Source organism: Anolis sagrei, chromosome Y (assembly GCF_037176765.1).
Source record: "Anolis sagrei isolate rAnoSag1 chromosome Y, rAnoSag1.mat, whole genome shotgun sequence".
Classification (NCBI taxonomy): domain Eukaryota; kingdom Metazoa; phylum Chordata; class Lepidosauria; order Squamata; family Dactyloidae; genus Anolis; species Anolis sagrei.
In genome coordinates this window covers 73,954,599-73,969,590 of record NC_090035.1, presented here as the reverse complement: position 1 = coordinate 73,969,590, position 14,992 = coordinate 73,954,599, and the positions used below count along the sequence as shown (strand labels likewise).

The following is a 14,992-nucleotide window of genomic DNA, read 5'->3' as shown; positions in this document are numbered from 1 at the left end:
GCACAGACATTTACAGCTTTTACTGTGGATTAAAACATGCCTTTTGATAAATCACAAAAACTGATCAGAGGAGGCCCAATTCCCTAAGAGCGGATTTGTACTTCGTTCTCCTTTTCCTGCTGCAAATTAGAAAATGATGTTAAATAGAAAATTACTCTTGAACAGAAAGTGTTATGTTTGAATGTTTGTGCTGTGCCTTTCATTAAGTGGAGCTGTGAAGGGCTACATTTCCATGGGATTTTTAAAATTGCAATTGATGCATTCGTACTCAACTTCAGAATTGCTAAATGGTGGCAATAGGACAGAAACATCATGGGAAAAATCAACCCATCACAGCACTGAATGGAAATACTAGCATCTCCCTTCCTATTTGTTCTATGGATTCTTAAGGCAGTGTGTGAATGTACTGCTGGACCAATTTTCTGTTCAGCTGTGATTGGAGTAAGGTAGAAGAACATGTGAATCCGGTCCAAAAAGCCTTGCATCATATGAGTAAACTGTATCCTATTATGTATTGTCGAAGGCTTTCATGGCCAGAATCACTGGGTTGTTGTAGGCTTTTTCGGGCTATATGGCAATGTTCTAGAGGCATTCTCTCCTGACGTTTCACCCACATCTATGGCAGGCATCCTCAGAGGTTGTGAGGTCTGTTGGAACTAGGAAAGAGGGTTATCCTATTAATTGTAACCTGCTTAACCTAGTATTTTCAGTACATTTATTGCAGCTCACATTTCACTTCTCATCTCTCCCCCTCGTTAAGCGATTTTTTGTATGTGTGTGTCAGGAGCGACTTAAGAAACTGCAAGTCGTTTCTGGTGTGAAAGAATTGGCAGTCTGCAAGGATGTTGCCCAGGGGATGCCCGGATGTTTTGATGTTTTACCATCCTTGTGGGAGGCTTCTCTCATGACCCTGCATGGGAAGCTGGAGCTGACAGACGGGAGCTCACCCTGCTCCCCAGATTCAAACCACTGACCTTTAGGTCAGCTGTCTTGCCATTGCACCACCGAGGCCCCTGTTAGGTGACATACTTACTTCTTTTCATCTTAAATATTACTGTACCATCTTCCAAATAATATAAAATACAGAGATTACCATTAAGTATTACGTTTATGTTCAACAGGGTAACGAACATAGGAATGTGGAACAATTGGATGATGAGACTGGATCTTGATTTTAACTATGAGACGATAATGAGATGTTATGATGTTTAATTGTTATAATGCTATTGTTTTGTTTTTAACTGTTTTATGATGTTTTAAGCATTGAATTTTGCTATTATGAACCACTCTGAGTCGCCCGAGGGCTGAGAAGAGTGGTATACAAATATAGTAAATAAATAAAATAGTAAATAAACATCGTTTAAACCTGCCACCAGACAATAGCACTTGGGTGCTCGCAATATGAACAAGAATTTTGATTGGAGTAATAGGTTTCTCCCTTCTGCGATATTCCCTCCACTTCTGAAGCACACACTTTAAATATGTAGAGATGGCATTCATTCTAGCAATCCGTATTTTTTAGAGCCAGTATTAGCTCTACATTCCACATAGATAAAGGTAAAGGTTTCCCTTGACATTAAGCCTAGTTGTATCAGACTTTGGCGGGTGGTGCTCATCTCCATTTCTAAACTGAAGAGCTGGCGTTGTCCATAGACACCTCCAAGGTTATGTGGCCAGCATGACTGCATGGAGTACTGTTACCTTTCCACAGAAACGGTACCTATTGATCTACCCACATTTGAAAGTTTTCGAACTGTTAGGTTGGCAGAAGCTGGGGTTAACAGCAGGAGCTCACCCCGCTCCCCAGATTCGAATCGCCAACCTTTTGGTCAGCAAGTTCAGCAGTGTAACCTGCTGCATCATCAAGTGAGACAATGAGATCTGCTGCTCTTTTAACTAACCTTAAGAGCCATGAAAGCAGACATGAACATGTTTGTTTGTTTTTCGTGTCAGGAGCGACTTAAGAAACTGCAAGTTGCTTCTGGTGTGAGAGAATTGGCCGTCTGCAAGGACGTTGCCCAGGGATGCCCGGATGATTTGATGTTATCATCATCCTTGTGGGAGGCTTCTCTCATGTCCCCGCATGTGAAGCTGGAGCTGATAGAGGGAGCTCATCCACCTCTCCCGTATAAACTGTGACATTCAGAACCAGCTTAGAGGCATTCCCGTTAAGATGGAAATTCACAGTCCCGCAAAAGGCAGCTTCCAAAAAGACACATGCAAGTTTAGCTCTTACGTTGTGTACAGGTACCACAGAGCTTGCTTTGTGTTAAGGTCAGCGTGTGTAAGCTGCATTGCTTTAACATAGAGAATCATGTCCATTCAAATGGTGCCCAAATGTACGACGTACCAGGTGTTGTGTTTTTTTTAAAGACCACACAAACAATCAGCCTGATTCAAGCATACAACTGTGTTTATAGACAGAATCACAGCCAGTGTTCAGAAGCAAAACCACAATTTAGAAGGGTTGATGGGAAGGTGGAGGGATTAGTCCTGAAACACTGGTGGTTGGGAGAACAGCAAGGAGGATACATCTAAAAACATGCAAGTCGCTTAGACAAGAACTTAAGCTAAAGAGATTACTGTTAGGTGAACATTAAGATTCCCCTCCCCAACCCATGCAAAGTTTTATTTAAATTGTCTGTTGCTTAGTGCAAGCTATTTTCCATTACTTTCTGGTGAGACACTTTGAGCAGCACTTCTTCTTAATTCCAACCCCAACTCCACTCGCTTATGTGATTGAGAAAAATTTAACATGACAACGCCCTTCCTGAAGTTCCAACTCGTGCTCAGGCTACATGATAAAGATTATTATTTTTTATGCCAACACAAGGAAGGGAAAATAATCCTGCAAAGCTTCGTGACAATGTGTACAGAACATGGAACAATTGGCGGAAGAAATGCTATCTCCAAACGAAGTCTGAAAGTGAACCATGCAAGACAAGATGGTGGTTAGTCAAGACGGCCGGCACACAGGACAGAGTTACTAGCATTAAATAGGTTTTTGGCTACCTGCTGCATGGTTCTAGATTAGTCTGCCTCTCGCCACAGACAGGCAAGCGGGAGAACGAACATCCAGCATCCTCTAGTGGCTGGCAATAGGTATAGATTATGAGCCCCATATTCACATACATTGTATGGGGATGAGTGACTCCAGGGAAAGAGCTGGGTGACATCTTCCTACCTAATCTGAAAATGGTACACATCGGAGGTGCAAGGAAAGCTTCTTGGAAGTCAGGAAGAGAAGCAGATATTGCACATAGGCCAAGTACCGAGCAAGAATGTCGGGGAGTTCTCAGATCGATGCAAGAACTTGAAAGGGCAGTGGGGAGCCAGCCTCCGTGAAAGAACCAGCTCTGACAGGCTCTTTAGAAGGGAAAGCAATGCTCCTCTTTTGCAGGACAGATATCTGACACATTCAGGAAAACAGGATGACCTCATGACCCAGTTCTGCTATTTTTGACTGCGGGAGACAGATCGGGACAATTCTGAGAGATGTAGACAGAGGAAAAGGAATGTGGCCAGGGACCTACGACAAAGAAGTCTTGTCCCATCTCAACAAGACTGTTGTGGTGATGGAGAAGCTGGTGCTATCATCTGAACCTGCTAAAGCCATACAAGTGTTAAGTTATTAGAAGGATGTAAACACCGGCTCACAAAGCGATACACGCTGATCTGAGAAGGGGAAAATGAGGCAACGAAAATGGAGAAACTTCATGTTACAGCCTTCATCTCTCTCCGGTCAGAGCTAGTCCACAACTGACACTCCCCTGCCCTGTCTTCTGCGGTACAAAGATGTGGTGGCAGGGAGAGGGGTTATGAGAAAGGTAGCGATAATAAACAATTTTGCCATTCAAGTCCAGTTCCTTTGGGGCGAGGCCCCTCTCCTCCCCACCAGAGCGGATCCATGCAGGATTCTGCCGATGAGGGGCAGAGGGCGGGTTCGGGCAGGGCTTAGCGCAGGTCCTCCTCTTCACCCTGTATGGTCTTCTTGATGCGCAGGAGCATGGTAGTGAGCCACTGGTCGAGGCGAGAGATAGAATCATACTCCTTCACCTGGGGAAGAAGACACAAGGATTACAATACAAGTAAACTACACTGCAGTCAAAGTGAAATTTTAGAACAAGAAATTAGCTCAGTTTTAGTTTGCAATAAAGAAATCATTTTAGGAAAGCGTTTCAAACTTGCTTGTAAACTACAATAGACTCTCACTTTTTTTTTGTCGTGTCAGGAGCAACCTGAGAAACTTCAAGTCACTTCTGGTGTGAGAGAATTGGCTGTCTGCAAGGACACCCGGATGATTTGATGTTTTTATCATCCTTGTGGGAAGCTTCTCTCATGTCCCCGCTTAAGCGACTGAGGGGGAAAAGGAAAGGGCCTGAGGCTGTTAGGAATGATGGGAATTGAAGTCCAAAACACCTGGAGGGCCCAAGTTTGCCCATGCCTGCTCCAACTGCTGGTTCTCAAATCTATTTCTGTGTTATTAGCACAGAACGCCAATCTCCTTCACTCTCACTCTAGCTGTTCTTCTCATCACTTTAAATCTGAAGCAGTGTTATCCTTCTTATGAAAAAGCACATGGACATAGAAACCAGAGAGAATATGCACAATCTTGGAATTAATCTCTTAAATTAGAGCTTCCCGATCAGATTAGCCCCACTGGATTCTTAAAATTTAAGAGATACTAGATATCCCATCACCTTGCAATGGTCACGATAGGCATTTTAGAAACGGCCAAAGCACACTTACTGATTCAGTGTAGCTATCAATGTTCTGTTCCTCATGAGCATCCAGCAATTTCTATGAAGGAGAAAGGAGATTAGTGATTTTTAGGATCAGTTCCCAAACACAGCAAGATGACAGATTGCATCAGCATCCTTCTGTGACCTTTAATCATTGGCAGAAGAGTTCCCAAAGACAGATGCTTTTAGCATGTGTGCTTCATTGCCGGGAGAGGCACCCAGACTGAAGAGCTCTAATCATGTGATCTGGGAAAGATCCAAATTTAATGCCAGGAACAGGCCCAGAAGGGGGAAACATACACACAATTTGACAAGGGAAGTACTGCCAAATCCCAGTACCTTTTGAAATCCTCATATTTATGAGCTACAGCTATGCTCCCTTGCATAAATCCATTATTTGTTTGTTTGTTTACTATATTTATATCCCACCTTTCTCACCCTGGAGTTGCTTACAACAGGCAGCAACTTGATGCCATGCATACATCTATCAAATAAACAATTACAATTAAAACCAAACAATTAAAACATGAATTATTAAAAAAAAAACATTAAAATCACACCAACCAAAACATAATCCAGGGCCATTCCATTTGTCAATCACACTGTTTCATTAGTCAGTATTCCTTTTCCTTTGCCGTAGTTTGAGCATATAGCCTCTTGCTTCCAGTTCACAATTGCTTTCTTGTTTTTATACAAACACAAGGATCCTTTGCACAGTCCAAGGCTGACAAAAATCTCTTTTCAATCACATAAGTCACAAGGGAAATTAGCTAGCCAATATCTAGTGAGGTCTTCAAAAGACCAGTAAAAGCTACTCACTTTAACCAGTTTGCACTCTCTGGAGTCTGAGAAAGCCGGGAACATTTCTTCATATTTCTGTATAGCCAACTGATTTGGAGAAGAAAAAGAATAGAAAACCAATTTTAAAAGTCCAGAAAAGGGGCTATCAAATTTTTAATTTTTGTGGTTTGAAATTTTACCTTGGCATTTTAATGATGATATTTTTAATTATCTTTTAACTTAATCAAGTTTGAATGTATGTTAGTTCACTATTATGGGAGTCCTAGGATAGTGATTATTGTCTATTTGTGTACGTTTCTGTTTTTGTTTTTTATGTTGATACGGTCAGTGGACTAATCAATAAACTTTGCTTAACATGCCTGACACATTACAGAACTCAATTGTCCTGCTCCAGCATGCTGAATAGCTCATTTGCCAACATTATGTGCTGGCTTGATGATATCAACCTAACATTTTGCTCATTTTCTCACATTTAAAAAAAAATTAAGTGGCTTCAGGCTCCGATCCAGAATTTCAATCTTCAGACTCTACTAACTTCTATTATCCATTCACTATTGTGGCTGGCTTGCTGTGAGTTTTCCAGGCTGTATGGCCATGTTCCAGAAGCATTCTCTCCTGACGTTTCACTCACATCTATGGCAGGCATCCTCAAACTCACAGCAACACAGTGATTCTGGCACTGAAAGCCTTAGACAACACACTATTGTGGCTGTTACCTCCTCCCATGAAAGGTAATGGAAAGGGTTATGTTTGGGATGATGCAAGAAAACTGCAGTGCTGCACTCCTCCCCCCCAAATCCTGGACATATCTAGAAGAGTTCAAGCAGTTCCTAAAGAACATTTTTAATCTGTATTGTCGAAGGATTTCATGGCTAGAATCACAGGGTTGTTTTAGGTTTCCTGGGGCTATATGGCCATGTTCTAGAGGCATTCTCTCATGACGTTTTGCCTGCATCTATGGCAAGCATCCATGGCAATCAACCTCTGAGGATGCTTGCCATAGATTCAGGCGAAACATCAGGAGAGAATGCCTCTAGAACATGGCCATATAGCCCCAAAAAACCTAAAACAACCCATATTTAATCTGGATAGTAGATTCTACAAGCTCTTGGAAAAGCAGACCCCTATAATATGAGATGCAACAAATTATTGACTTCTTTAGAAATACAAAAGTTGTCCAAACCTTAGCGTTGAGCATGTCAATGCAGAAATGGCAGAGGGCCGCTTTGAAAAAGTACTCCTTTGCACTGTACTTCAGCAGGGGACTGTCCATGGCACTGGTGCCCACCTAAGAGACGCCAAAAAGCATCATGTCAATGGTGGCTACATATTTAAACAAAACCTGAAGACTAAGTAAAGGTAAAGGTTTCCCCTTGACATTAAATCTAGTCATGTCTAACTCTGGGGGGGGGGGGGGGGTGCTCTTCTCCATTTCTAAGCTGAAGAGCCAGCATTATCCGTGGATGCCTCCTAGGTCATGTGGCCAGCATTACTGAAGGGTGCACTGTTACCTTCCCACCAAAGCAGTACCTATTGATCTACTCACATGTGCATGTTTTCAAACTGCTAGGTTGGTAGAAGCTGGGGCTAACAGCGGGAGCTCACCCCCACTCCCTGGATTTGAACCACTAATTTCAGTCAGCATGTTCAGCAGATCAGCGGTTTAATCTGCTGTGCTACCGAGGCTCCAACCTGGAGACTACATTCAAGTTTATTGGGGAAGGCTTTCTGCTTGCAGTTCCCATAGTATTGGTGCAGCAATTGGCATTCTCTTCCACTAACATGGCCCTTCTGATACTACAAAGTCCTTGCAAATACAATTCAAACACCTCTCCCAGTATACACAATGAAGCAAGGAAGACAAGAGAGTTACTTCTCTTTCCTTTCTTAAAAAAAAGGTATATAAGTCACCGAGCTATACTAAAATATCACCCCCTTCTCTCAGATATGTGATTTTATGACAGACTGGAGCCCTGGCAATAATTTAATTTACATATACTGCAGGAAAACATGATTAGTGAGCTATCCGTAGTTTAAAATTTCAACTAGGAGTTTGTGGAAGATGGGGGTGGGAGATAGCTTATAACCAGACCTGCTCATAGATCTCAATGGCCTTCTGGTACTGCTCCAGCTGAGCTGCGTAGGTAGCCACTTTCAGCAAACACTTGTTAGCAGAGCTGCGGGAAGAGGAAGATGAGCTAGAGGCATCTGGACAAAGGAAAGAACTACCCCCTCCTCACCCGCCCCTCCATGCACTTATATGGCAACATCAGTGGGCTCTAAGACCCCAAGATGGATCGGCTTGGGAACTGCCTAAGCTGTCACTGCCATCAACAGCATTTGTGAAGCTCACCAAAGCAACCTGCTCATCACACTCGTTATGTAACTAAAACATGCAGCCCCCTGACTCACACTCTTTATTTTCAGCATGATTCTCAGCGCTAACGAAGCTGCCCACGCTGGGTTCTGATCAAAAGCCTGCCTTGAAATATCAAGCAGGCAACAAAATTGAACTGTCCTGTCCTCTTTGTAAGCAAATGAAGAAAAATAAATCAAATCATTTCATTTCACCCATCTTTACAACTATCATGGGCAGGTTTGCCTTAGGCAGAACTTTTGTCTTTCTACTCAGGTGTCCTGCAACAGACCACTGTACTTTTTGAAAAAGGAGAGGTAATGATTCATATTTTAGACCACTGTTTCTCAACCTTCCTAATGTCACAATCCTTTAATACAGTTCCTCGTGTTTACCTCCAACCATAACATTATTTTTGTTGCTACTTCATAACTGTAATTTTGCTACTGTCATGAATCATCATGTAAATATCTGATATGCAGGATGTGTTTTCATTCACTGGACCAAATTTGACACAAATACCCGATACGCCCAAATTTGAATACTAGTGGGGTTGGGGATTAATTTTGTCATTTAGGAATTGTAGTTGCTGGGATTTATAGTTAACCTAAAATCAAAGAGCATTCTGAACTCCACCAGTGATGCAACTGAACCAAACTTGGCACACAGAACTCCCTCAATCGAGAGAAGATACTGGAAAGGTTTGGTAGACATTGACCTTGAGTTCTGGAGTTGTAGTTCACCTACATCCAGAGAGCACTGTGGACTCAAACAATGATAGATCTGGATCAAACTTGGTGCAAATGCTCAATATGCCCAAATGTGAACCCTGGTTGAGTTTGGGGAAAATAGACATTGACATTTGGGAGTTGTAGTTACTGGGATTTATAGTTCACATAATCAAAGAGCATTCTGAACCCCACCAATGATAGAATTGGGTCAAACTTTCCACACAGAACCTTCATGCCTTGGAGGGACTCGCTGGCGCAAGCCTCCCTCCTGCCTCGCATGCTCTACCTTGCCCGCACATGTGCACCATGCGCCAAGTACGCTTGCTCTCCCCTCCCTGCTTGGAGTCTTAGAAACAGCCCTCCCCATTGCTGAGAGGCCAGCCAATCACAGTGGAGGAGGACTTTTGGTGGGAGGATTTGCCATCTGTTTCCAAAAAGGAAGAGAAGAACAGGCAGAGAGATCTTCAGCCTTCTCTGCCAAAGGGGTTCCTAAGACCATCAGAAATATATGTTTTCTGATGGTCTTTGGCAACCCCCCTGAAACCTTCCAACCCCCAGGTTGAGAAACGCTGTTCTAGAGAAATAAAAGACTGCCCAGCTGTATCTGAATGGAGCTATCTTTGTAAACTGACCCTAACCAAGAATGAGTAGAAGTTACTTTTAGGCAGCCAAGAAAGAAATTTGAATCGATTCCTGAATTGAGAAGATATTTGAGGGACCAACAAGACTACATTATATTCTAAATTGGCCATTTATGTGCTAATGAGAGGCAACATTTCCTCACTTTTACCAATTCACAATTCATTTGACAAGTTGATTCTAGGGAATAAAAATGGCTAAACACTGAACACAACTCATTTAAAAGGTAATTATAATGTGTGATCAGAAATGTCTCCAAACTGCAGCTACCGGTTCATAAAACAAGACACACGCTGGACCACAGTGGCTTGTGTCCAAGCTGTTGAAAAATAAAAATCCAAGGGCTCACTCTGGAGATAATGAACTTTTACCATGAGAATGTCAATAGATAAATAAACCTCCCTCTCATAGTCATCAATTCAACATCTGACAATAATAAATCCTGAGAAAGCTATCCTCAATGGATGGAGGAGGCATTCTATTGGAAATTGTCCAATTGTCTATATGGAAAGGTCTTCCAAATCCTCTATTTGTTCTGGAACAAACTCAGAATCAGTGGAGATCAATTAACACAAGTGTTTCATGCTCTAAGATAGTGGTTCTCAACCTGTGGGTCTCCAGCTGTTTTGGCCTACAACTCCCAGAAATCCCAGCCAGTTTACCAGCTGTTAGGATTTCTGGGAGTTGAAAACCAAAACATCTGTGGACCCACAGGTTGCGAACCACTGCTCTAAGCAGTTCACTTGATCTTGAATCAGGATACCATGTTCTGAAGTAATCAACATTTCAGAACTACCTTCAAAAGCAGCTACACAGTCAAGGCATTACTGTAGTGTAGCATAGAATTACCAAAGTTTAATATGACTATCTTAGCCAGGTAGGAGCAGCAATAACTGCTATGCTGAGACATTAATTTCAGTAGAGAAGAAGCACTCCTGACCAAGGCATAAAGTATTTAAGTCCAAGTGTATTTTTTAACCTTGCCAGAACAGGGAGAGTCACCAACTCCCAAATCAATTAGATTCTGATAAACTCCTCTGCCTGGTCTAGACTAGGTTGCTTCATCCACTCTTATGGAATCAGAGTTGGAAGAGACCTTATGGGTCATCCAGTCCAACTCCCTGCCAAGAAGCAGGAAAATAGCATTCAAAGCACTCCCAACCAGCCTCTGTTTAAAAGCCTCCAGAGAAGAAGCCTCCACCACACTCCGGGGCAAAGTGTTCCACTGCTGAACAACTCTCACAGTTAGGAAGTTCTTCCTCATGTTCAGGTGGAATTTCCTGAACTCTTCCCAAATCCATCACTGCCATCAGGTACCCATCATGGGGACCCACTGCCTTACACAATTAGAAGAAAGAAGACCAAACACCACACTAAAGAGCCCTTCCTTTAGATCCCTGAACCACCCTTCCTAGCAAAGATAGTGTCTCATGCACTATTATTTATTTACTATATTTATATACCGCCCTTCTCACCCCACCGGGGGGGGGGGGGGGCTCAAGAAGGTTTACAACATAACAATGGCAAAAATTCAATGTCAACATATATGTAAAAAGAAAAATCATAATAATTAAATACTAACATATTACTATAAATTGAAATCATTAAACATGAGACATAAATTACATTTAAACATGAAAACAAGGCATTAAAACCATCTTAATATAAATATTAAAACCACATGATCCAAAAATCACATGATCCACTAAATCCTACAGGAATAGCAATTTTCTGGCATCACCTTCTAACCTAAGCTCTATCAGAAATGCAAGAGTGGAGTCACATACAGCAGTGTTTTCCTCTGCTTGGAAGAAACAGTTTAAAAAGAGAACAGGAATAATAACTCTCCAATTACCTATTAGATTCTTCACCTTTATAGTAATCTGCAGCTTGTTCATAATGAGCTATTGCCTGTAAAGGAAGCAGAAAAAGAAGGGTGAGGTGATGACATCAAACACAAAAGCTTTGGGTTCAAAGCAAAGGCACATTTGACCTGCATTTGCACTCCAGTGGTCAGCCATAGAGTGTGTGTAGCCTGGACAAAATGTCCATTACCTCACCAAATGTGTTGGGATGTTTGCTGACCCAGCACACTCGCACACTGCTAGATCATGTGTATTTCATAAAACAGCTGAAAGGGAAGAATTCCACTAAACAAAAAAGTCTGTGAAAATGCATTTGGGCTCTAGTTGAATTGTTTTTTTCACTACAGTGAAAGTTGAAATGTTATTTTACCTGTGTTTTTAAACTGTTATCTGTAAATATAATGCAAAGTGGGATTTAATTAATAGTGACAGCAGTTTAGGAAAGCTCTCTTCACCTCCTTTCTGATTGAATGTGCAATGGTGAGAGGAAGGCAACCCTTCAGATTTCTTCTTCTAGCCATTCCTGAAATTAGGACCAGCTTATCAAATTGACAGATATGAAGTTGTCAATTTGTAAAGGTGTAAAGCACCAAAAATCTGAACACAAATCCAAAATTCAAAAGGAATCCTTATTCTTAACTAGCTCTTAGAGCAGGAATGGGTAAACCTAGGCCTGGGGGCCAGATGCGGCCCCTTGGGCTCTTTTCTCAAGGCCTCCTCTATCTCTGCATCATATCCCTCCTTCCTTCCATCTTTCCTTCCTCCTTCCCTTTTTCTCCCTTCCTCCTTCCATCCCTTTCATCCTTCCTTCCCTCTTTCCTCACTCCTTTCCTCTCTCCCTCTTTCTCCTTCCTTCCCTTTTGTCTTCCTTCTCTTTCTCCTCCCTCCATCCCTTCCTTCTCTTCCCCCTTTCTGGGAAAGAGAAGGAAGAGTCCCCTTGGGGAGATAGGACGAGTTATAAATACAGTATTATTATTATTATTATTATTATTATTATTACTACTACTACTAGTACTACTACTATTATATTAGAGAGAAAACATGAGAACCATGTTTCTAGATCTAAAATGCTGTCCCATTGAGGAGGAGGCAGAAAATTGATTTTCTGCTGCTCTAGAAACCAGGGCACAAGGGAGCAATGGTTTCAAATGGCAGGGAAAGAGATTTGACTGAAAAGATTAGGAAGAACTTCATGAAAGGAAGAGAAGTTGGACAATAAGATAGGCTGCCGGGGAGTGTGGTGGAGTCTCCTCCTCTGGAGGCTTTTCCGCAGAGGCTGTCTGTCGGGAGTGCTTTGATTGTGCCTTCTTGCATGGCAGGCACATGTGAGAGGAAGTCACAGGGAGGGAGCAAGCTTGTTTTCTGCTTCCCTGGAGACTAGGACGCGGAGCAATGGCTTCAATCTACAAGAAAGGAGATTCCATCTGAACATGAGGAAGAACTTCCTGACTGTGAGAGCTGTTCAGCAGTGGAACTCTCTGCCCCGGAGTGTGGTGGAGGCTCCTTCTTTTGAAGCTTTTAAACAGAGGCCTGATGGCCATCTGTCAGAGGTGATTTGAATGCAATATTCCTGCTTCTTGGCAGGGGGTTGGACTGGATGGCCCATGAGGTCTCTTCCAACTCTTTGATTCGATGATTCTAGGGGGTTGGACTGGACGGCCCTTCGGGGTCTCTTCCAGTTCTAGGATTCTATATAAAGAGTAGGCAATATGGGGTCAAATGGATACACTTTTTCTCTCCCATCCACCATCTTATCCTGACCAAGGCCAACCCTTTTGGGATCCAAATGTTTCCTTATCTTTCCATCACTTTCTGTTTCCGAAAGAGAAGAGGAAGGGGAGAAAAGGGCAGGGAGGGGACTTGGGGAGAACCCCCTCCCTCCTGGGTTGCCCATGCCTGACTTAGAGCCTCTCCACCGTCATATTATGATCCCAACATCCACTTTGTTCTGGGGAGAAGACAGAAAGGAAGGGGTAGGGTAGATCACACAAGAAGACTTGCTTGAATGAGAGAACCACAAGGAAAACAAGACCCAGAAGACATCTCTTCCCAACACACCTTTTCAATGTCTACCAGCTCTGTTTCGTAGATCTCTGCTATTGTTATGTGGTGTTTGGCTGCGATAGTGAAACGGCCCTAAAAGAAGAGAAAGGCAAATAGGGTGTAAAATGAGTACAATCATCCAGGGACAACTAGGTACATGCACACAGTCCTCATACTCCTGTAAAAGCATTTTAATTCTAAGCACACCTTAAGATAGGAAGGCTTGATGAACCTTTAAATGTTTGTACGTGCATATGTGGCATTTACCTTTTTTTAACAAAAAAGAAGTCTAGACTAGAGATTAGCCTTATCTGCTTCAATGCATTCTTGGTTCTTTTAGAAAAAAGCAATCTGCTTTATATTTAAGTACCTGGAGCAATGTGTCACTCTATATTAATACACTGTTTATGTGGGGGGTGGACAAGTGTGCCCCTCCAATGTTACAACTACTAATGCCCTTCAATGTTAGGCTTTTCTGTCAAGAATAGTAAAATAAATCCTCATTAATTTCATTCCTGCATGTAATACATTTCAGTACTTTTCTCCTTGCTCCATGGAAATACAAATTTTCTGTCCATTTTTCATTCTTTATTTATAACTAGCTGTCCCCTGACACGCCCTGCTGTGGCCCAGTCTGTGTATATGTGTTTTGTGTGTGTATATATGTGTTTATGTCTGATATATGTGTGTGTGTGTATATTTGTGTTTTATATGTGTATGTATATTGCGTATATGTGTGTACTTGTGTATATGCATATATGTGTGTATGTATGTGTATATGTGTGTAGGTGTATATGTATGTGTGTGTATACTGTATGTGTATATTTGTGTGCTTGCGTATATATATGTGTGTCTGTATGTATATGTGAATGTGTATATGTATATTTCTGTGCTTATATGTGTACTAACCGTCCCCTGCCACACGTTGCTGTGGCCCAGTCTGTGTATATGTATTTTGTGTGTGTGTATATGTGTATATGTGTGTGAATATGTGAATATGTGTGTCTGTGTATATATGTGGTTTTGCGCATTCATTGTAATGTGTTTTTTTGGCTTTTAAAGTCTCTTCTGCTGTGTTTTTTGGTGTTTTTATGAGTGATGGTCACTCATTGGCCTGAGAGGTGTCTTGTGTCCAAATATAGTGTCAATTCATCCAGTGATTTTTGAGTTACGTTAATCCCACAAACGAACATTACATTTTTATTTATATAAATTTCAAATAAATTCATTTGCACAGAGATACACGTGGTTTGTCAGGACAGAAAAAATGTGTTTCCTGGAAAAAATACTATTTTTTTACACAAGAGGACTGCCTTTTCCACAAAAGGTCAGATTCCCTCCCAAAAATAAAATACACAAATTAGTCCAACTCTAAAATCAAGTTCTGAATTGCACACAATACAGCATCAGCTTACCATGTCTGTGTAGATCTCAATAGATCTGAGGAGACAGTTAATGGCCTCTGTTTAAAAAAAGAAGACACTTTAAACACGATAAAATGAAGAAATAATGCCATTTGATAATGACCTCCATGTAAGGGACAAAACTTGGGAGTATATTTATAGCACAATTCCTACTATGAAGATCAATAGCCACTTAAGGAAAAGCTGCTGAAGCCTGCAGATCTTCTAGAAATTGGAAGAGAACACCAAGCAGAGTTTGAGAATTGATTAATCAGTATTCTCCAACAGGAAAAGATTTATGCGCAACTACCTTTTACAGCCAGATCCTACTCTGGGGACAATTTAGTGATTATCTAATGCAACTGACCACTTAAGAGTCATGCAATCTTGGGCAAGTAACACTCTCTCAGCC

General features: G+C 41.7%; 1 protein-coding gene across 1 annotated transcript in view; it reads right to left on the bottom strand.

Moving 5' to 3' along the window:
• Positions 1–2,395: 2,395 nt before the first annotated feature.
• Positions 2,396–14,992, bottom strand: part of LOC137095049 (alpha-soluble NSF attachment protein) — a 33,016-nt gene continuing 20,419 nt past the window's right edge. Inside the window, exons 4-11 of the mRNA XM_067461230.1 lie at positions 14,593–14,639; positions 13,193–13,270; positions 11,125–11,180; positions 7,636–7,720; positions 6,727–6,831; positions 5,562–5,630; positions 4,750–4,800; positions 2,396–4,056 (exon numbers count right to left, since the gene is read on the bottom strand). Coding sequence (XP_067317331.1) covers positions 3,955–4,056; positions 4,750–4,800; positions 5,562–5,630; positions 6,727–6,831; positions 7,636–7,720; positions 11,125–11,180; positions 13,193–13,270; positions 14,593–14,639 — 593 coding nt within the window. The 3' untranslated portion in view covers positions 2,396–3,954. The remainder of the gene's footprint in view (positions 4,057–4,749; positions 4,801–5,561; positions 5,631–6,726; positions 6,832–7,635; positions 7,721–11,124; positions 11,181–13,192; positions 13,271–14,592; positions 14,640–14,992) is intronic.